Source organism: Lemur catta, chromosome X (assembly GCF_020740605.2).
Source record: "Lemur catta isolate mLemCat1 chromosome X, mLemCat1.pri, whole genome shotgun sequence".
In the NCBI taxonomy this organism is placed as follows: domain Eukaryota; kingdom Metazoa; phylum Chordata; class Mammalia; order Primates; family Lemuridae; genus Lemur; species Lemur catta.
Genome location: NC_059155.1, coordinates 30,484,826 through 30,508,816, shown reverse-complemented (window position 1 = coordinate 30,508,816; position 23,991 = coordinate 30,484,826). Strand labels below are relative to the sequence as shown.

Sequence of the window (23,991 nt, the reverse complement as noted above, 5' to 3'; positions counted from 1 at the left end):
TCAGTGTACAAAGATTTAACGGGTAAGAGCAATGTCCTGTCTGATATAATTGGAGTTTAATGGTAAGGGAAATTTCCAATTCAGAATTTCATCCTCAAGTGGAAGAAGACACATCAAATTTAGAATTAGTTCTGGAAGCTGTCCAAATTCTGGAAAAAGTGCTTAAGATTATTGATGACCTTAAGACAAAGGAAGAGCCTTCGTCCAGTGGTAGATGCCATGTTTATAGAAGAAATATTGGCCTTGTTTTTGGCTAGACTAGTGAAGTTGCCAAGTGCCTCAAGCAAAGATTCTAAAAACTTATCAAAGCCTGACATAAATAAAATTGCCTCTCAATTAACAAAATCCGTGACAGCTGAAATTTCCAGGGAAAACATCAGTGTTATAGCTGCTAATCCTGAAGAACACTTTTTAAATCCAGAAAGCATAGAAATTATTTCTCAGGTTGTTGATTCTGTTCATAATCATGTACTGCAACAATCAGGAACAACTGAAGAACTTTATTATCATATGAAAGACACAAACAACTTCTTCCCTAATAAGGTGGCTTCTTTGATTATTAGCAAAGTTTTAAATTGTCCATTAGAAACAATTTGCTCAAAAGATTCACCTGCTGATTTCTTTGGCGATCTGGACGTGGGTCGAATTGTTGAAAGGTTGCATGAGCATGCTGTTAAAATGGAGCCTGAGCTAGAGAAAAAAGAGTTAGATCAAGATTTAACTGAAGAGGAACTTCCAGTTAAAATAATTCCTCACCGTGGGAAACAACCCATCAATATCGATCCAGACATTGTTGCAGAACACTTAGGAGTTATCTGTATGAAAACACAGCCTATTGAGAAAATGCAGATAAATTGCTTCATTGGCACTGGACACAACCTAGAAGCACTGAGAAGAGCGGCAGTAACTGGGAGGAGATACTCGAAAGACTCATCTGCTGCGAGAGACAGGAAGAAGGACAGACGAGTCTCACTGGATAATAAGGGACAACTGAATGTGAAGCCATTAGAGGTAAGTGCAAAAGGCAGTGGTGAAAAAAGTGAGTAGCTAGTGACAACTGGTTGTCCTCCTGTGACTTTCTTCCTCAGGGAGGTCTACGGAATGCATTTGTCAATGGGATCAATTTGCTCCTACCCAGCCTGGTATAACTGGGTGCTCTTGATTCATCTGAGGAAATCCTCTGCCTTCCTAGGACTTACCCCATCAGCTATGTGGCTCTGAATAAAGGTGTCAAGCTAGTTTTCGTTAGCCAGTCAGACTGCACTACCATTTCTTAAAGAATGGCAATACAGGGACATACCCTTAACAGCAAACCAGACTGAATGGAATTGTAGTCCTCATTTGGCAACATAGAAGAAATACAATCATTCACAATTCTCTCAGTTTTTTGGTATGCATTTGGATATGCATTAGGATATGCATTATAGTAGTACTATATGGGTGCAGAAGGGCCAGGGTGTCAGCTAAAACAGCCTCTACTAGTCATTTAAACCCTCCGACTTAAATCTCCACAGTAGTATTGTTTTTTCTTAGCAACATTCATCAACAAACATGAGACTGCAAGCTCTTTAGATTTCACCCTTCTTATTTCACTTCCATCATATAAGACTTTGCCCAGATATGGAGTTACACTGATCCAGCCCCACGTTCTCATTTAGTACCAAAGCCCCTTGGTATAAATGAGCCTCTTGCACTGATGGTGAGCTTTCATACTGGGGATGTGGCCTGTGGCTTAAAAACTCAGCAAAGTTCTGTAAAACCAACCTCCCTGGAGTATAAGCCTCAGTGCATGTTTTCCTTAGCATTATTTTCCAACTCACTGAACTAAGTCTCAGAGCTAGTATATACACTGATGGATACTTTTTTAAGTCTCAAACACTGAGATTGTTATGGGCTGGGACACTAATGGAATCTCCTTGGTCCTTAGTTTCTTGGAGCAGATGAAGGTCCTTTCCAGCTCCAAGATGTCCTTTTCTCTCTGGGTTCTCGAAATTACATTAGTGTTTACATGATAGTCTTCATTTATACATAAGTGATTCCTTGGGCACAAGATCTGTGTGACTAAACTGTAGGACATTACCCCAAGTCTTAATCATCTGCAGAAATATGTCGCACTTCTTATTCTTGGTTGCCTGCTCTCTTCACTTACACCCTTTATCAGTACTTTAACCATCTCTTTATAGCCCTTAGACAGTTGGAAGAGAATATTTAACCCAAACCACACTTAATGGGAGCAAATGGAGTCTTAGGGAAAGTTAAACAGACATAGGCAGCGCAGCTAAGACAGATGCTTTGCAGCAATCTGGACAGCAATGCCATTCATCTCCAGCTTGGGGGTAGAGGTTGTAGAAAGAACAACAGAAGAGTTTAGGGCACCCAGACAACTCACCGGCTACTCCTCAGTCAGGAATCCAGCAGCAGAGGTTTGTTTGCTGTTTTCAGGTACCAAAACTTCCCGACACATCAGATACATGCATATTAAAGGTCCATACATTTCTTGGTAACTCATGGTAAAGAGAAAAGGCCCATAGAGGGACAAATTTCAAAGCCATTTAGAATGATTTTTTTTTTGTTTTTTTTTTTCTTTGAGCCACTGTTCCTCTCCACCAGCATTCATAATCAAAATTGATCATTTCCATTTCTTACAGAAGTTCCTCTGCTTGTTTTGCACAAAAGACATTCCTTTAGGGAAACATTTATCTGAAAAGCTGGTTTACAGGGTTACAAAGAGATGTTGAGATCTAAGATTGATAACAAATTAATTTAAAGGTTCTGTGGCATCATCAAAGGCTATAGAAATGGGAAAATTCATTTAATTATAACTGTCTTTTCCTTGAGCCGTCTTTAACTTTGCAAAATGAAACATGACATTTGACTAGGGAGGTGAGGAGAAATGGAGATTTATTTTTTGAAGCTTCTTTTGGAAAATATGTTCAAAGAACTAGGGGCAGAGGGGTAAGGAGAGAACATTCCAAGGCCTTCACAATTTTGACTGTTATTCGTCATTTTAAAAATTCTAGGTCAGCCAATACCTTATCTTTTTTCATGGATATATCTGTATGTAGATTACGCTATGACTAGTTCCCTACTAAGAAGTTTAGAAAAACATGTTCTCATGGCTAATTCTGTTATAAAACTTTCAAGATAAATGATGAAAACAGAACATAATTACAGTATTTGTGCATTTTGCATTTCTTGACAAGTCAAAAGTAAACTGTGAAGCAAAAGAAAGAACCTTAATTAGGTTCTCTTCTTTTCTTTAGACTGCAATGATGTTATTTATGAATACAAAAACATTATATAAATGAGCAAATATTGCTTATGATATACATTTATTTCTTCTTTTAAATAATATATCATTAATGTGTAAATACAAGACATTTGAAGATCAATAATTTTATTAAATTGAAACTTGAAACCATATGAAAACTGCCTTATTACAATAGAACCACAGGAAAAATGACTGAGGCAATTGTTTTTAACATTCATTGTCTCTTCACTTCCAGATACCTAGTAGGAATTCCTTTCACAGTCTAATAAAGCCTGACATTACCAAAGTGGAGCTATTAAAAGATGTCCAGAACAAAAGAGATCTTATCGTTCGGTTGATAGCTCATGATATTGATCAAGAAGAGTCAGAAAACCAGGTAGAAGAGAGCTTAACTTCTGATGAAGATGAGACTGTTTTACAAGAGGTTCTGAAAGAAGACTTTTCAGAAGGCCTACTTGAAGATCAATTAAGAGGAGACATGAAGCCCACTGCAAGCTCAGAGGCTCTTCCCAAGCCACCGATGAACAAGAGCAGTGTGAAAAGGTTTCTGTCAGGCAAAAGTCATCCATTGAAATCCAGTGTAAGTACAAAAAGTACTGAAGCATCTCTAAGCCAATCAACAGAACCCGAGGAGATAAAAATAAGATTTTTTCCTGGAAATAATGTGGCTACCTCAAAATCTACCACCGACACACACTCTTCCTTTTGGGGGAATAAGACACAATTTAGTGTAAGTGGGAAATGTGACCATCAGTGACAGGATTTCTATGGAGAGGGTAGAGAGTTTCACAAACAGTCCCAGCAATGTAGAAAGAAATGGGATTCAGGCAGTCTCTCCCAACCCTGATATTTCCAATAAGAGGGAAATGAATCCAGGAGCCTTGATCAAGTAAAAGCAGATCATGGGAAGAGTCCTAGGTTAGACAGGAGCACAAGAAAAACAGAAAATAGAAGCCAGTTAGGAGAGATGCAAGGTACTTATTTAAAATGGTAGGTTTCATACTTTTGTGTACTTTGGCTGGTAAATACTCATTGAAAGTGTGGTGCATGGAAACTCCATGCCAGTCAGCAGGACCAAAAGATGGGCTGGAAGTAAAAAGATTCATGCAAATTCAGCCTATCTGGGTTAGAATTCTGGCTCTCCCCCTTACTAGCTATGTGACCTTTGGGCAAGTTTCTTAGCCAAGTTTTTTCCTTTCCAACTTGCCAACTTGAGGAAACATAGCAAGTTAGTCAAAATAAGTTGAACATTCTTCCTACAATCAGCCCGTAAACCCCACTATTGCTTTGATGCACAACTCCCATGTCTTCTTCCCTATCCCTCTAGTGATAGTCTGGGCCCCACTAACCTCTTGGGTTGGCCCTACCCTAAAAGATGTAGCATACCGTGTGTTTGAAGAGTACATATGATTCAGGATTTCCTGGTAAAATAATTACCTGGATTATCCATTTGCAGTGATGCCCAGGTTAACCCAGAAGCTTCAGTGAACCAGAGAAAACAAAACACAGAGCTACAACCCTGTTCAATTCAGGAGCTCACTAGGTCAGTAGCCTTAACACAAACTGTGCTCTATTTACTGGGAAGCCATGTGAGCCCCCATGACCAAACACAGAGTACCTGGTCAGAAATGCTGGCTACGTAGATAACTAAAGAAATGTTACAGTGGATTTCACCTGATTTATGGTAAACTCTACTTTGTATAATGCCTGCCTTGTACTTTTCCAGCGAGAAGAAATGACATCTTCTACAGAATCAACATGTTTCTTTCTACACAGAATTATGAATTTGTCCTCATATAACAAAGACGACTTGCCTTCATTTTCTAGGTACTGTCAGTTAAAGCAATATGAGTTGGCTAAGAAAATAGAAATCTGAAATTTTAAATGATGCTTATAGGAAGAATATGGCCCTCAAGTATGTCTGTGAGGAAGCCAATATTTATCCCCTGAACCTCCCCTCACTCTCCCCTTCTCCTGGTTCCCTGCCATGGCTACTTCCTGGGCCTCCCCTTCTCATCTTCTCTCCCATTCCTATTTATCTGGCCTCTACTTCCTTTGCCTGGGACCTGCTTTTTAGTAGAGTGATCTAGTTAGTATAGTTAGATCAAGTCTTTAATATGTTAGGTTCCTGAACCTGAGAGATAGGCACTGGGTCAATAACAATCCCTGCACTAATGGCCCACCCAGAGGGGTTCTTACTCAGTTCCTTAAGTATCCAAATGCTCAACAGTGTGGCGCTGACTGTCAGAGGTATCCCAAGAAGGGAAGGGTGGTAAAAGTTGCAGCATTCAGAGAATAATTCTCCAAAGTAGTGGAGTTTGAGTTGAGCCTTTAAGGACGGGTAAGATGTACATAAGAAAAAGACGATCCAAGTTGGGAAAGGCTATAGGAGCAAAGGCTGGACTGTGTGGAATTTATAGGGGACAGAGACAAACCAAATACATTGTAGACTTGCAGTCTGTTAACACTTTTTTCTAGCATAGCCAAAAAATGTCTAAAATTGTTCTTCCATTTATAAGAAGATTCACAAACCATGAGGGGTAGCACTTGGTATTATGGGAGAAACTGGGCATAAGGAGCAAAATCTACCTGGTGGTAACTACATTCTTTTCCACTTAGCACTATGAAATTAAGATTTCTTCTTTACCTGATGCCATTTTAGGACATTTACTCCTGGCCCACCATTGACCATATCTCCCCTCGTGATGGTATTAACATACATAATTAGTAATACAGGCAACTCTCAATTATTTGTATCAGTGGGAGAGAAAAAAAAGGGGCATATATAAAACCAAAGAAAGTCAATGTAGCATTTTCATTTGCTTTGACAACTCAGAGACCCATTATTCCAGGTTTGTTTCTATGTGCACGATGACTTTACAGATTGTTCTTTGGCTTAACCAGTATTCCTTCATGTATTCAATACATAGAAAATGAAATGTCTGTCTTTTACTTTTTGTTTTTAGTAGTGACCTGGAGTGTCTCCAAGATCCAAGTGCGAAAATAACAGAAGGTTGGATTAATTGTTTTTCTTAATTTTAATTAGATAATATTTAAAAGGAGACTTTGTTCATTGCATGGATGAATTTTCCTGTTGTCAAATGTGAAGTTAACAGTGGGTTTTCCAGTGAGTTGAACTACCTTAGGGGACTACTAGGTCAGTTAACTAGTTAGCATGAGCCAACTAGTTTGCTTTGTCTGAATCACTACTAAGATTTCATTAATGATTTGGCTGTAGAGTATGTGGTGTGGTAGTGTGATTTTTTTTTAAGATTTTTTTTTATTTCAGCATATTATGGGGGCACAAAAGTTTAGGTTATGTATATTGCCCATGCCCCCCACCCCTGAGTCAGAGCTTCAAGCATGTCCATTCCCCAGACAGTGTAGGTGGACCCCACTTTATTTTGTTTCTCTGTTACAACTGATGCATTAAAACACTTATGAGTTGAGTTTTTGGTCCTCTATTTGTTCACAACTCAGGATCAATGTGGTTCTAACAAGGACAGCACTGGACTAGAGGTAGGAGTGTCATGTTTACTGTAAATGTGGCCTTGAAACTCAAACCACAGGGCTACAGTTAACCTTGACTACTTCAAGCCTCCAACCTACTCAAGGAGTTTGAAAGCCATCCTCTCCACCCAGGAGTAGAAATAACATTCAGTAAAAGATGAACCATAGAATAGCAGTAAGCATACCAGAATTCCATGAATACACCATAGTCAGAAGGTGAAGTATCACTGATACGTATGCTGAATTGTGGAATCATAGGATGTGACAGCCAGAATGAACCCATCTAGTACAGTTCCCTTGTTTTGAAGGTGAAGAAAGTGAAGTTCAGGGTGGAGAGATGAATTGTCCAAGGTCATACAGTGTATCAGAGTATAGATCCCAAGTCTCTTCAACCTGAATCCAGTGTCAATCAGTATTTTCTTCAACTTCATTGCTTAAGTGTCATGCTTAGGGCCTCTATCCTTTGCTAATATAACACCTGCACAATTCATTCATTCAACAAATATTCACTGAGCACTTTATTTATGCTGGACGCTGTTCTAAGTGCCAGGGATAAAGATGTGAATAAGGTAGACAAGATCCTCGCCTTTATGGGACTTACATTCTAACTTGGAGCAAGTGTGTTTGTGTGTGAGCGGGATATAAACATGATAATTCTACACAGGAATAAGTATTTCCCATGTCACCTAGGGATTACAGAGCCCTTACAATGGCTTAAAAGTCCCTAGATGGTCTGGACATGACTCCCCCTCCCCATGACTTCTCTGACCACCTCACCTGATGATCCCTGTTAATCACTCTGCTCCAGCCAAAATGACCTCAAACATGCAAGGCCTGCTCCTTTCTCAAGGCACTTGGAACTTGCTAGGCTGCCTGTATCATTCTTCTCCCAGAGATCTGCATAGTTCACTCCTCACCTCCTTCAGATCTTTGCTCAAATATCATCTTCTAAGTGAAGCCTTCCCTGAGCACCCTCTTCAAAATTGCAACCTCAGTGCCACCCCAGTACTTCCCATTCTCCTTGTCTGCTTTCATTTTATCCCTAGCACTTACACCACCTAACAGACAGTAGATTTTTTTTTTTTGAGACAGAGTCTCACTCTGTTGCCCAGGCTAGAATGAGTGCCATGGCATCAGCCTAGCTCACAGCAACCTCAAACTCCTGGGCTTAAGCAATCCTACTGCCTCAGCCTCCCGAGTAGCTAGGACTACAGGCATGTGCCACCATGCCCGGCTAATTTTTTCTATATATATTTTTAGCTGTCCATATAATTTCTTTCTATTTTTAGTAGAGATGGGGTCTCGCTCTTGCTCAGGCTGGTCTCGAACTCCTGAGCTCAAACAATCTGCCCACCTCGGCCTCCCAGAGTGCTAGGAGTACAAGCGTGAGCCACCGCGCCCAGCCAGTAGATTTTTATTATTTGTATATTGGCTACCTCCTCTCCCTGGAATGTTAGCTCCATGAGGGCAGGGATTTTTGTCTGTTCACTATACCCGCCCCTACCTACAAAAGAGGCACAGAGTAGGTGCTCAGTAAATACTTGTGGAATTCATATATGAATATGAAAAAAATGAAGAGTACACATGATAGAGAGGCACTGGCTGGATTTGTTAGTTTGGTCCAACAAGTCCAGAACCATCTGACCTTAATGACAAGAAGGAGACAGCCACAGGAAGATTTGGAAGCAGAGGGTCCCATGCGCAGGATACAGTAAGTGCAAAGAACCCAGGAGGAGATGAGCTTGGCATGTTAGAGGAAAAGAAAGAAGGCCATTCCCGGAGCACAGTGAGCAGGAAAGTGATATAAGATGAGGATAGAGAGATAGCCAAGGGGCCAGATCATTTAGGGCCTGTTGTAGGCCACAGAAAGGAATGTGGGATACTTTCCTGGTTGCAGTGGAAAGCCTGTGGAGGATTTTAGGCAGAGAAGTGACACAATCTAATTTATGAATTTGAAAATAAAATCCCTTTGGCTACAGTTGGGAGAATGAGCTGAGTAGGGATAGAGTTAAAGCAGGAAGAGGAGGCTGTTACAACAAGGCAGCCAAGAGATGATGGTGGTTTGGACTAGAGGTAGCAGTGGAGGTCGTAAGAAGTGAACAGATTTGGAAAATGTGTTGAGGATTGAGTCAGCAGAACCTGCTGGTGGACTGGATGTTGGGGGTGAGGAAAAGAGAAAAACCAAGGCTGACTCTTATGATTTTGGCTTGAGCAACCGAGTGCGTGGTGGTGCCATTTCGTGAAACAAGTGAGACCTGGAGAAGAACAAAAGTGGGGAGAAGAGCGAGGACAACAATTCTATTTGGACTAAGTTGAGATTGAGAGGCCCATGGGACATTCAAGCAGAGAGATTGCACAAGCAGCGGCTACTGAAGTCTGGATTCAGTGGGGAGGTCAGCACTGGTGATACACATTCTTAGTTTCACAGAAGAATAGACGATAAAATCTCAACTTGATTCAGATTATCTGGGGCCCTCAAACACATGGAATTTTTCTGTGGCCTCTTCATCAGAACGGCTTCCTAGGTATATCTGGAGGGGTTAGCCTGGACTCTTAAAAACTGATATTTGGAATGATGGCCCTGAGTGGCCTCAGTCATCAAAAAAGTCAGTTCAAATATGTGCACTATACAAAACTTTCTAAGGTAGAAAAGTATGTTCTGATACTTTAGAATAACTAGCAACAGATGAGGAAATTTCCAGGATATTCTGGTTAACCACTTTCACCAAATCATTCAACTAATGGGATCTCCCTCATATTCAGTGTAACTGAGGTTTTATTAACACTGTTTTTCCTAGAATCCAAGGCCCAAAGGATAATCAAGAAGCGTCCTCTCTTCTTGGTCCCTTATGGTTATGTATTTATAAAATGCATATCAAATACATACACATCATTTTATCTCATCCTCTTGTGAGAAAGTAGTCACACCCCCATTTTACACATGAGGAAACAGAGTCATCCGAGAAGTTAGAAGTAACTTGCCAGTGATCACCCATTTGTAAGCAGTGAAATTAGGTGAAGTCCATTGCTCTTTTTACCACTACCAGCTGCCTCCCTAACTGTGGGTCTGCTTGAAAGTTCTCTTGCTATCATTTCTATCTCCTCGGGCTGAATTTTAGTCACTGGCATATTGACGTCTCCTAGGACTCAGAGTGCTGCCTCAGCACTCTCCATATTTCACAGGAAATAATGATTTCCTACAAACAGCACCTTCCTCTCTGCCAATCCTTTAGCTGGAAGACTTGTTCTATTTTTTTTTTAACTATCTATGACCAGAGAGTTGTAGGGTTCTTAGAAACCATCCACAGCCTCTCTCGTTGTACAGATGATTTGCCCAGAGTCCCACAGACAGTGAGTGGTTGTGCAAGGATGCGCAGCTGGTTGCAGAGCCTACCTGTCTTGGCATTCTGGCCAGTGCTCCTTCTACCACATCTCACTCTATCTTTCCCAGGGTCTGAGTTAAGAGCCAAGAGCTGTGCCCAGCATTCTAGTGATCTCACCTCTCTCAGCTTTCACTGTTTGCCTAATTTCTATGACTCTTTGACAAATGCATTGAGATTACTTTTGTGCCAATCATCTCTACGTGTCTCAGGACTAACTGTTTTCCAATATTGTGTTTGATCACAGAAAGCCTTCCAGATTCAGAGAATGCAAGAAGTGTTGCAGTAAGTATTTTTCGCTGGCCCCTCAGGGTGATGCAGTGGGGCCGTGACAGAAAGGGCCCAGGTGTCAACGTAAAATAAGGGGGACCTCCTGTGTGGTGTGCTGCCAAGGGCCTCCAGAAGCACTCCCTTGTTCACGCCTTCCCACAGCCAAATCTCTCCCAGCCAGGGCTGGTTTCTGGGGCCTGAAAATCCCTTCATCACAGTCTTCACCTTTAGGTTGAGTCACAGAGTAAGCCACCATTGTCCCTTATCCCCTTAGCACAGTTCCACTCATCAGCACTGTTCCTGTAGCCTCTGGAGAAAAGCCACAAGGAGTGAGTCACATGACACTCGCAGGCAGACCAGGTGAGAGGCCTGGTGGGGGCAGAGAGCAAACAGATGCTCAGAGAGGAAGGGGCACTGCTACAGGGAAATGGGTGCTCATTCCAACTGCTTTCCAATGTCCTTGAGGACTGGCCCTTTGTAGGCAGCCTTCCAAAAGTCCGGCCAACTCCTTGGTGTGATCCCAGGAAACCCCCTTTCTCTGAGCCCGCTTAAGAAGTCTCCCGTGAGGCCTGATGCTACAGACCATCCTCTGCTTTGTGTCATTTTTGCTTTCTTCTTGGTTCGCTTTAATCCCCCTCCTGGCATGTACATACACACACACCACCATCACCTCCACCACCAATTTTCCACTCATTTCACATTGATCAATAATAACATCGAGTTAACAACCTCAAGCTTTACTTAGAGACAACAATTTCCAAGTAAGACTATAAAGAGGAGAGGTAGACTCCTGAGTCTGGAAGCCTACTGCCAAGCCATTCCTTTTGCCAAGCTGATTCCCTGGATTGTCTGGAATCTCTTTGCCGATCTCATTTGCTGGTTTTTTTTTTTCCCCCTTTCTAAAACTTTAGTTAAAGGTATGCTCCATTAAGATACTAAGCATGCTTTATTGAGTAGCAAAGAAATTCCTGCTGGCCTTTAGCTCCAGGAAAAAAGTAGTCTCTGTATATATGAATACATGTGTTCTCCAGTGTCAAACACAAAAAAGAGGACATTGTGTTTCCCTTAATGCCAAAGTTCTTACCGTGGTCTATAAGGCCCTACATGGGCTGCCTACCACTTCCCTTCCCCACATCACTGTTCTGTCACTCTTCTCCAGCCACACTGGCCTCATTACTGCTCCCCTAACATGCCAAGCATGCTCCCACCTCAGGGCCTTTGCATTTACTCTTCCTCTGCCAGGAACTCTCTACCCTCAGATAGCTGTGCAGCTCACTCACTCATCTCCTTCAGTCTTTTCTCAAAAGTCACCTCAATGTGGCCTTCCCTGACCACCCCATGTAAAATAAACACACACACACACACACACACACACACACACAAACTATTCCCCTAATCCTGGTTTATTTTTCTTCATAGCATTTGATTCACCATTTAGTCATTCACTCATTCAACAATTGTATATCAGGTGCCAGGCACTAGAGATTCAGCAGTAAACAAAGCAGACAAAAATTCCTGCCCTTACCCTCTAGTTAATGATATATTTACTTGAATATATATAAGCTTCATGAAAAGCAAGGATTTTGTCTGTTTCATTCACAACCACATCCCCAGCACGGAACACAGTGACTGATGTATAGTAGGCACTCAACAGACATTTCTTGAATGGACTAATGCTTTAGCTGCCAGAGTCAAATTTAGTCTCCACACCAGTTCCCCAGGAATCTGATTTGTGAACTATTACACAGAGCAGAGATTCTCAACCCTGGCTGCACATCAAAACCATCTGGCAAACGTAACAGACAACAGACGCCAGCCTCCCCCACACCCCCAGGATTCTGATTCAATTGGTCTGGGTTGCAGCCCGGGCACTGGTGGCTTTAAAAGCCCCCCAGGTGATTTTTTTTTTTTTTTTTAATGTACAGCCAATGCTGTGAACCACTGACCTAATATGCTCATGTCTGGGAATTGGTAGCAACTGCCCCTCTGGCTTCTCAACCTGGCTGCACATTAGAGCCACCTGAGGAATTTAAAATACATGCCAATACTTGTCCCACTCTCATGGAGTCCTATTCAATAGGAGTGAGACCCAAGTATGTGTATTGTTTAATTTTTTCCAGGTGGTTCTACTGTGCACCCAGCATTGAGAACCAGTGCTTTAGATTTTCCCTGTCCCACTTTATCCCTTTAAGTATCCTACTTTGAAATGTCTTAATCTATAAGCTGCCTCAAATGCTCTTGATAAAGCTACAGTCAGACTCTTACTGTTCTGCTCTCCATACAATCAAAACACGCTTCTCTCATCTCACATGTATTTAGGCCTTACTTCATTGATTTTCCACTTCCTTTTGAACTGCTACCACCATGGTGTGGCTACGCTGTAGCCCAGCCACCTGCCCCAGGCTATTTTGTGCCCTTCTGAGACCATGCTCCCTCTACATTCCCAGAGGTGATAAAAGCCAGCATTTGAGCCATTATCCCCCCTTACCACCACCTTCATACTCCTGCAGCCTCACCTGCCACTTTCTTGCTCCAGACTCCACAGTTGCTGAGAATTCTTTAAAAGGAGATTGGGGTGGTAAAATAGGCATTCCTCCTGCCTCCTCTCCCCGTCAGACCTCCACTATCATTATCTTCTCTCAGAGAAGGACCTATAATGTTTTTTTAATTTTTCCATGCCCCTCGAGGGAGGGGCAGGCATGGCTGGCATTTTTCTGTGACCTGGGACACCTGAGCCCTTGAAATGATCCTATAGGGGCAGCCCAGCTCTGTATCTAAGTCTGGGGACCCTCCTGAGTGTCATGATTGCCGAGAATTATGAGAAATCAAGCCTAGGAACAGCCAGAGCTTCAGAGAATAATTCTTTGAGACTGCAGACCACAGAGATTAATGTGTAGGATGCCACAGTGGCTGTGCTCCATCCCTTGAAGGATTCTAGTTGTTTCTAGTGTTCACTGTCCAACAAAGGGCAGAGGCCTAACATAGTATTTCACTTTTGTCTTGACTTTCAATGTGAAAGTATTCTTGCCAAGGCACATACTTCAGATGATGATGTTGCAGGTACAAAATATCTATAATTTTGTAATACAGCTCTCAGTTATGTCATTTTGAATATCAACGCTTTTTTATTCACCCTCCCTGCCTTGTAGCACCTCCACCCACCACCAGTGTGGGGTTGAAACAATATTACCTGTTATGTATATAGATTGCAATTTGCAGGTTATTATGCAGTTCTCTGACTTAAACCTCACAGCAGAGGGGGGATGGGTACAAGTAACATTTATTAGGTACCAGCAATGTGCCAGGCATTCTTCTAAGTGTTTTTCTCACATGTACACTGTGAAGCATTATCTCCATTTTGTTGACAAGGAAACAGAGTCATACAAGTGAAATATTGTAGCTTACCATACCATGAGTCCTCACCAAGTCTTCATGTCCTGTTTCACAGAAGCCTGAGGTTGCACAGCCAGCAAATGGCAGCACCAGGGCTCAAGCCTCACAGGGCTTGTGGCTTTCATTGCACACACCTTCTTTCTACCAGCCAGGGCTACATCTGGTTGCCACGGCCTCCCAGAATTGAGCAATGACCAAGGACAGCCTGCAGTGTTCAGTAGCAAGTAAAAAAGATGCCATCTAGGTTTCCAACTGTGTGTCCCACCAAGTAGTAAAATCACATTCTTCTGTACCTTTAGCTGGACAGGGTCACCTCCTCCCAACCCCTACATTCTGCACAATACAGGAACTCACGGGGCAGAAGTGATCAATTCAGATAACTATTTTTGCTCTGATAAGGGCATTTGGAGGAAGAAATGCACTAATGGCCAAACTTGTGCAAACTGGAGGGCTCAAGATAGGAAAAAGCACATTCTAATACTATATTATTAATTTGAAAAGATAAACTTTTCCCCTTTTGTTCAAGGGTAAATTTTCTATCTGCTACCTTGGCTTAAACTCTAGATTCTTGAGGTTCCCAAGGTTATATTGCTGGAGAAGGTAAAAACTAGGTAACCACAAGAGGTATAAGAGAACATAATCTTTTACTAGAAATAAGAAATATGTGCTTTATGACTCGGTGCCCTGTGTCTTTTAATGTGATATCACATCCTGCCATGATGCATCAGCAACACAGATTAAAGTTCATTTCTGCCTTTACAGATACAATAATCATTTTGTTACCATGAACTAGGATGTGCTTTTAAGAGCCCTATGCACAAAACAAGTGGTGCAGAAAAATGGGTCCAAATGGAGATCACACAAGGCCTTTATAGCTCACACGACAAACAGATCACTTGAGGTCAGTCAACTGAAAATTTACCCAAAGTGGGTGAAAAATGATGGCCTTTTTAAATGCACTACTGCTTTCACCTGGACATGCTGAAATGGATGCCCACACTTGAGCTGAAATTTACCTTTTCATATGGAATTAGCTCATTAGGCTTTTTCAGACAGACATGTGCTAGGATGAGGGAAGCAGCCTCTGCAGAGCTGGCTGGAAAAGCATCTGGGTACAGAGAGTGCAGAACTGGCCTCAGTGCCAACCTGGGCACTTTCTACCCATGTGACCTTAGGCAAGGTATCTGGCCTCACTGTCCTCTCTCCTGCTTCTTTCACAGGATTGTGAAAGGAAGCAAATACTCTTTAGGAAAGCACCTTAAAGACCATAAGTTATTCTAGAAATGCTTCTTTCTGAGCCTTACAGTATCAATCCCCTAGCATGACAGCTTCAACTGGAAAGTCCAATAAATGTCCATATCTCTTTTGGTTTGTTCACAGATGCTAAGCCCAGTACTTCTAAACAGGGCTCTCAAATGATGAAGAAGGTATCATCAGCTCTGTCAAAGGTGTTTTCAAGATCTAACGCCAATCTTCCCAAATCTTCCCCACCCTCACCTCCTAACCAGGACAGAAGTTGAAGTGCCTATACCTGACATAAATAAGCATGCTGACCTTCCTCCCAAAATAAATGGATTTTAAAGTACGACATGCTATCCTACATGCTGATTCTTATAAATACTGGAAAGAAGAGCCAAGTACAAAGGGCAGCAGGAGAAAAGGGGGGTTGATAAATGCTTTTGAAATGCATTCTGGCATGAGAAGAGGGGCTGAGGGTCACATACAGATGCATCTCCCAGGCAGTGTGGGATTTTAGCTCTGCTCCCAAGGGCCCTACAGCCTTTCTGGGAAGATAAGACTGACAAGCAAAAATGTGACACCAATAAGACAGTGTGTCATCAAGTATTTCAGATGCTCTAGGGGCTTCCAAGAAGGGGGTCATTGCTGTAAGCTGGAGCAGTCAGAAGAAAGTTCCCAGAAGAACTAGAATTGAACCCATCCTCAAAGGACAGGTAGAGTTCAGGTGGGCAAGGAAAGATCCAAAGAGGAGGCTTTCGCCATGGATCAAACAGCTATATACATCCCGCTATGCCTGAACAGTCCAGTTCAGCACTTTCCAATAGAATATTCTGGGAAATGGGATTGCTCTAAATATGCACACTCTAGTACAGTAGTCACAAGCCACATGTGGTTATTGAGTCACTAGTGTGATTAAGGAACTGGATTTTTCATTTTATTTCAATTTAAATAGCTACAGGTGGCCAGTGGCTCCCTTATTGAACAGTGCAGGTCTAGGCAGTACGTGGCCTCATGGGCACAAGCCAGTTCAGGGAGAATTGAGGGGTTCCCTGAAAGTTCATTTCCAAAGTCTATCCCTGAACATCTAGGGCAGGCGTTTCAGAGACCTGACTCCTCAGAGGGGCTTTGAAGCCTCCAGGAATCCTCTTGACCTCTCCAAGACACATGAACTACCGATGTGGCCAGTGGGCGGCTCATGGTTTTCAGTCATACCTGTTCCCCTGCAAGTGCCAAAACTCGGCTGATGGAGAAAGGACGGGCCCCATCTAGAACACCAAAGCCAAGTAATCACAAAGAGCAAATCAGAACCCACATGCATCAGAGGACCTCAAACATGGTGCTTGCCTAGAAACAGCTCCACAGACAGAAACACCACTCTGGTACTGAAACCACCACTCTGGCCTCCCTCTAGCCACTCAGTATACAGTAAAATGATAACTCAACTAGTTATTCTCATACCCTAGCTTTCAACACGCTATGTCAGAGGAAGGCCCAGCCTTATCCAAAACCCCCCAGGGAAATATTTTTAGGCAAGCAAATTTCCTTTATGGTGTACCTAGTCCATAAATGTCAGGTTAACTGAAAATTAGTAAATGGAATACCAGGCAGTTCTACTCCCCAAATATCACCTACACCCAAACTTGGCTGCTCTCATGTGCTTATTCATTCCTGCCTGCCCTTCCATACTGAAGTTCATCACATGTAGCAGCATAAGCTTTAAAGTCATTTTTAACAGGTCCACAATAATGACAAGCACTGATCTTACATAGGGCTTTAATTAAATTTTATTAAGGTAATATACACTCAGTACATAATTCAAAAGTACAAAAAATACAGTGAAAAGTCAGTATCTCCCTCCTCCTTCCCCCAACCTCCTCCAGCTGTTACCTGTTTCTCTTTTCTAGAAGCAATCTCTATCACTAATGGATCCAGTATCCAAGATAGCCTGTGGCAGCAGTCCCCAGCCTTTTTGGTACCAGGGTTTCATGGAAGACAATTTTTCCATGGACTGGGGTTGGGGGGATGGTTTTGGGATGATTCAAGAGCATTACATTTATTGTGCAGTCAGACCTCTCTGCTAGTGATGATTTGTATTTGTAGCCGCTCCCCAGAGCTAGCATCACTGCCTCAGCTCTACCTCAGATCATCAAGCATTGCATTCTCATAAGGAGCATGGAACCTAGATCCCTCGCATGTGCAGTTTACTGTAGGGCTCACGCTCCTGTGAGAATCTAATGCCACTGCTGATCTGACAGGAGGTGGAGCTTATGCGGTGATGTGAGGGATGGAGAGCATCTGCAAATACAGATGAAGCTTCACTCACTCACCCACTGTACACCTCCTGCTGTGCGGTCCAGTTTCTAACAGGCCATGGACCAGTACAGGTTCACAGCCCAGGGGTTAGGGACTGCAGGTCTATGGGATGGCAAGTATATTAACATCTGACTTTAGAAAGAAGTCTATTTCTGTATCCTCCCTCAGAAAGGCAGAAAATAGGGAAAGGCAGAGAGATAGAGAACACCAGTGTGTGCTGGTGCTATTCCCTGGTGGCACTGCTTTGATCTATTTCTATGCTTGCAATTGTAGCTTCGAATAAACAGCCAGGCCTCATTTTCAAAATGCTTTCTGTCTAATAAATATGAAAGGATGAGCACCAGAATGGGAGGAAAGATACTTATCATAGCTGCTCAAAGCCTGCTGGCCAAAATACATTAAAAATGAATGACCTAATATCTACTGTCCTTGGAGAGGGAACCATTTAAATATTTTTAAAAAGATTAAAGCACTATAAGTAAAAATACACAAACAGCCTCACTTGCAATGAAAGAAAATGCGAAGGAGAATAACCTGAAGGTGTCACACTATACCTTTCTGAGAAGGAAAAAAAAAGTAGTAAAATGCTCAAATCCAGGGTTGTTCTGAATGTAGGGAAAGAATTACACTTGAACTCTACAGTGATCATGGTTCTACAAATTTGATCTTTCTTGCTGACCCACAGAAATATTGCTCCATAGAGATATTGCTATATAGAGACAGAAATGATTTCAGGAGTTTTGTAGGCCTTTGCCCTGAAGGAATATGTGAATGTCTTAGTTCACATATCAAAAGCTGCCCCGGCAGGGCGCGGTGGCACACGCCTGTAATCCTAGCCCTCTGGGAGGCCGAGGTGGTGGATCACTGGAGGTCAGGAGTTCGAGACCAGCCTGAGAGAGACTCTGTCTCTAAAAATAGAAATAAAATAGAAAATAAAACTTATCTGGACAACTAAAAATATATATAGAAAAAATTAGCCGGGCATGGTGGCGCATGCCTGTAGTCCCAGCTACTCGGGAGGCTGAGGCAGGAGGATTGCTTAAGCCCAGGAGTCTGAGGTTGCTGTGAGCTAGGCTGATGCCAGGGCACTCTAGCCCGGGCAACAAAGTGAGACTCTGTCTCAAAAAAAAAAAAAAAAAAAAAAGCTGCCCCGCCTCAGGAGGGCATCTCACAGGTCAGTGGCAGCTGCTTTCCAAGATGACACTGCAGTCTCAAACCTGTGGCTTTCGCCTGTTTTGTACAAGAAAGCAGGTTTACATGAAGCCACAAGATGAGAGCTGATCAAAGAGTGCCTGCCCAACAGACAGACACCTGCGGCTAAACAATTAGCCTAAGGGACAGTTCCTGCTTCACTCCTGACTACCTGTCTCAGTCCACAAAAACTAGATAAAGAAATATAGAACTATTATATTTCTGTTTAACTTTTCTTCTCAAGTGATAGCTTTATCTTAGAACTTTGAAGTTTGCCTTAGAAAGATCTTGTGACCATTTGGTCACATAGAGTTAATTAAGGGATCTCTAGAAGCTTTTTGGGAAACTTTTAACCTAAAACAACTACCTGTTATTATGTAAATCTGTTACCCCTGGCAACGGATCACTGTACCTATAAACACCCATGTGAAACTTTACTCTGGGCCTCATGGCTCATGGGAATGCTGTGGGGTCTCCCAAGCCCACCCCCTTTAATAAATCTATTCTTTATAAAACTGTACTTTCGTCTCTATGTATTATTTTATCTCTATATTTGATTATTTTCTATTTTCTATTATTTTCTTATCCTTTGTGAGGACCCCTGCCTAAGGGACCCGATTTTTTGCTGGGAGCTTAGCTAACTCCCCGTACTTTCTGAAAAGCAATCTGACAATAAGACAAGATTTGGTTCTGCCTGTACTTTTGGACCTGGTAACTCCACTTTGAGGAATGTGGTCCAAAAAATCCTTAAAGGAAAGGAAAAAATTTAAAAGCCCTCAGCATAAAAATGTTCATAATGGCACTATTAATTATAATAAAAACTAAAACAATCCAAGTGGGAGACTGGTGTGGTGTATTAGCGGGAAACAATGCTATACAGCCACTGAAATGACAATATAGTGACAATACAAACACATATAAATGCACCTATAAGTGAAAACCGCACACAAAGTACACTCCAATACACTCCAATAACAATCACACAGTATACTTTATCATTTAACAGTCATATGGTGTACTAATAAAACTTCAACAAACTTCGGGATTTAAATTAATAATCATGAAAGCGTTTTTCCTATTTTGATAGCTGCTTGTTAATAAATGCCTTCCTCTTGAAGAAACATTATCATAATCATCACCAACATTTCTTAAACAAATCCTAATCCCAACCTAAGGTGAATGGAATGACATCAAATGCCTCAGCTTCTCATGAGGCATGAGAAAAAAGCAAGCATTCATTCAGACTTCTTTGAACAGCTTATTTAAACAGGCTAGGTCATCTTCAATCACTCCCAAAGTATTCTAAATTCTAAGCTGGCAAAATGTAACCAAATTCTGACTGATTTTCATTACAGAGACCATATTGATTTGACTTTAAATATACAATATAAATATACAACACCTATGCATCTGTGTGACAAGTGTATATTTTAGAATAACATAATTCACATATCATACGGTTTTGCCCCTTTATAGGACCTGGCACATAATTTCAGTATTTTTCATGATACATCCAGGGACCAGTTATCTTTGGTGACATACATTGGTCATCCTTAATTTATAGAATACCAAATGTTTATCACAAATGTAATTGTTTATTATTTCCTGCTGAAAAATATGGCCTGTCCTTATAATCTATTTTATGATGCAGTTCCCAATAACCGCTGCAGAAATCAGGGGCCACTTATTTAGTAAAGGAAGAAGTCTAGGTTAAATCCTTCATAGTGAAAATATTAACACCTGAAATTATGTCTTCTAAGTTTACATTTTCAGATAAAATACAAAACACCAGGAAACATTTGGCTTTATTCTTTGGCCATAACAGCACAGTGCAGAGCACTTTACAGTTCAATAGAATACCATTCAGGCAATGACCAGATTATTCCTTTCAAAGAGCTTCAAAATATGTTTACAGAAGGAATGGCCTATACCAGACAAGGATTATTTCCAATTTAGGATTCACTGAGTCCATAAACTGCCCAACACAGGAACTTACTAGGTACATGCCCCACTAGATTAGAGGAAGCAAAAAAGAGGCAGACACACTCAGGTGTAGGCCACATCAAAAGAATACTGATACACCAAGAACTACAAAGCATCATTTGTGAGCATTTCATTCAATGTGGCTGTTTAGGTTTGAGGTCTCTGGGAATTGGTCCACCAGTGAATTCCAACTGTCTTCTGTGAAGTGAACCCATGAAAGGAAAAAGTGAACATTCACTGTTCCCAAAGCTTAACTAAAACCAATGGCTAGTGAGTTGTTTCAGGCTGGGTCCAGGGCAGGCCGTATATGCACTTCTCAGGTCTCTGACTGCAGGGAACATAGCTGAATGATGGCCACAGCTGTTGAGCTCTGGAATCCAATACTGCTGTGACTGAAATCCAACATGGCTGAAACCCACCATCCATCACTGCATTTTCAACACACCCAGACTCCCCATGTGCGCTTCTTAGTGTGGCAGAGACACTAAAGCAGGCCATTTCAATGTGATACAGGACTCCCCTGAAAGGTGACTTTGGGTCAGGGATGCTGTCAAGGAAGAGCCCCAACCTCAGAGAGATGGCAAGGAGTAAACCTGCCATTGCTTCATAGGTGTGGAACCTAAACAGTGAGACTTCACGGGTTAGAACAAGACAGTTCATTACAACACAGCACACAGCATGAGCATCAGTGTAGTTTCTCCAGCGCCCCTTCCTCCAAGTCCCACAGGCAATGCAACAGGCTTGGGTGGATGCTACGCATGCAGGGGGTTGCATCGCAGCTGAGGAACCTTGGGTCAAGGGCTCAGGACTTTTTGGGCAATGAGCAAACAAAATGATGCCCCTCCCCTGGGAAGTGAGCAGTTAAACAGTAGTCACACTGTGGCCACCTTGCCCTACTTGCTTGCCTATGTGACTATCTGCAGCAATGGCTCGGTATTAGGAGATGGATATGTCTTGCAGTTTAAGACACTCACCACAAATGTGTAGGGGTGCTCAGGGGCCATGATAAACTCCCCTTCCCAACAGGCACATTTGTTCTGCTGAAACGTTCTTAGAACTGTACAACTGGTGGTGGATGTTTTATTCAGCTTGATCTGATCATTCCACATTTCATTCATAAATCATAGCATCATTTTATACCCACATATAACACAATTATAATTTATCAATTTGCAATAAAGTAAAATAAAAATAAATTCGAGAACTGCACCCACAGTCTAAGACTTTTCCTAACCACCCTTCTTCCTTCCTTCCTTCTCTCCTCCACAGGGGTTAGATGTGCGTCTGGGCTCTCCGTGACTCCTCTGGCTCCCTCCTCATTTTCTCTATGGGTGTTTTCCCTAATAAATTTCTCCTATGTCTAATCCCATCTCAGCATCTGCCTCTCAGAGAACCCAAACTAGCACAAGTGGTACCAGCAGTAGTCCAAACAGGCAGGCAATGATGAGCCACAAAGATTTCTGTGGAGATGACCTGGGGAAACTGGGAGAATGGCCTTGCAGGTGTGTTGACTCACACCTTTAAAAAATCTGGGTGGAATAAGTCCTGCAAAGATAGTGGAGACAGTTGGATAACTTAAGAGTGTTAAGTTGTCTTGATGACCTACAGCAGGGTAATGAGAAATGGGTGATTTCTCATTTAACATGGGTGAATTCTAAGTTAGTAAACAGTAAAGATTGTGAGAGAGCCAGAGGGCTTCCGTGGAGCTCACAAAGAAGACTTCACCTCCTACACTGGAGGAGCAGACACAGCTGAGCCAAGGAGCAGACAGGATCGAGTTGCAGAACTCCAGGGAGATTAAACGGTCAATACTGATTACACAGCAGGTCTGTTAGCTGAAGGCAGGGCCACGCGACTTCATGTGGTTGGAAAGAGTCCAAAACGAGGGATGGGAGCAATCTGGCCGGACAGCCCTGAGGGTGCTGGCTCTGCAGCTACTTTGAGTTTGCAGAGCGGGCCCACTCTCCCCTAGTGGAAGCTAGTACTTCCCCTGTGCCAGAAGACGCCGCAGAGGCTGCGCCCCGCACTGGGAAACCAGTGCCCCCCTTCACAGGAGCTGTCCCCAGGCCACCCCTCTTCATTATTAAACTGTTAACGAGTGTTTAATCCCAGCATGACCTGGCTGAGGAAGTACTGGGCCTAATAAAGGAGAAGGGAGCACACATCAAAGAGCTTCAAAACTTAGGGGGCACATACTGGCAGGAACAAAGGCAGCACTGGGTTTGGATTTTGAGCGTGTATAGCAAGAGTGCAGGAAAGGCAAGAATTCGTAGACTTGGAAGCACTTTCTCAGGATACAGTATTTAGATGTAATCCCCTGGCAAGGGTCACAGGGGGTGAGAAGTTTCTACTATGGCAGATCTGAGAGGCCTGGTGAAAGTAATGGCCAATGCTGGGCAAAGTAGAAAGGCCTGAGCTGCCCTGCCAAACGGCAGAGGAAGGAATGAAGGGAAGGGGGTACGCTGGAGTGGACGCATTACAGGAGATCAAAAACCCCACCAGAAGACAGCATTCCACAGCAGGGCCGGAGGACACCCCACGCACCAAGGACATCAGGAAGGCAACGGTGGGTGAGAGGGGCACCAGCATCACTAAGTTTGGAGGTGGCCTCCTCTGCAGGCCAGGGCTGACAGTTAAGAGAGACCATCACAGAGCTGGGCTCATCAACACCCAGGGCTATGGGGGGACCTCAGAGTAACAGACACCAGGTAGAGATGCGTAACCTCCAGAAGGCAGGAGGCGGCATATACCACAACGCACCACAAGGTCTGAAGGACAGCCAAGGGCGCTTCACCTTCAGGGAGCTGTGGACATGGCGAACGGAACACAGTGTCCTCAGGAGCAATACAGTCAGTCAACATGGGTATGGCTCAGTATCTATAAGCTGAGAAAGAGTGGATAAACAGGAGGCCGAGGCAGGTTCCCCCAATAAAAAGGCCTACTGCCTTGCTCAGCTCCCAGACTTCAGCCCATTTTCAGATCTGGAAAGCGGCTGGGTCCCCAGGAAGGACAATGGCGAGTATGTGGTGATTCGCCCAGCACTTCCCAAAAGGGACCTACAGCCACTCACTTGGCTACCAGAACTGACACGATGGGCACATGAGCAGAGCAGCCACAATGGCTGAGATGGAAGCCGACAGCACGAACTTCTGCTTACCAAGGAGACCTAGCAGGACTGCTCTGACAGGTGACTCTGGCTCAACTCACCTTGGCCTGGTTGACTCTTAGAACTGTACCACAAGGCTTCTTACCCACCCTTCCTTCCTTCCTTCCCTTTCTTCTCCAAAGGGTAGACCTACATCATAGTCTGATAGCTTTCCCAGACTCCTCCACTTCCCCATCTTCCCTCAAAATCTCCTGCACATCTTATCAAAGACCCAAACTGACAGAGAAATCTCACTTAGTGTACTCACTGTTAAAGCTCTGGTCCTCCATTTTGCA

The 23,991-nt window shown here is 42.9% G+C and overlaps 1 protein-coding gene and 1 long non-coding RNA gene across 2 annotated transcripts; both read left to right on the top strand.

Moving 5' to 3' along the window:
• The first annotated feature begins 174 nt into the window (after positions 1–174).
• On the top strand, positions 175–5,122 carry LOC123628185 (fibrous sheath-interacting protein 2-like). The gene is made up of 3 exons (XM_045537827.1): positions 175–1,011; positions 3,507–3,851; positions 5,099–5,122. The coding sequence occupies exons 1-3, from the start codon at positions 175–177 to the stop codon at positions 5,120–5,122; spliced, it is 1,206 nt and encodes a 401-aa protein (XP_045393783.1).
• Positions 5,123–6,230: 1,108 nt separating this feature from the next.
• LOC123628087 lies at positions 6,231–15,307 on the top strand. Its single transcript, XR_006731589.1, has 3 exons — positions 6,231–6,284; positions 10,409–10,446; positions 15,205–15,307. It is a non-coding gene; the product is annotated as an uncharacterized LOC123628087 (long non-coding RNA).
• Positions 15,308–23,991: the final 8,684 nt, after the last annotated feature.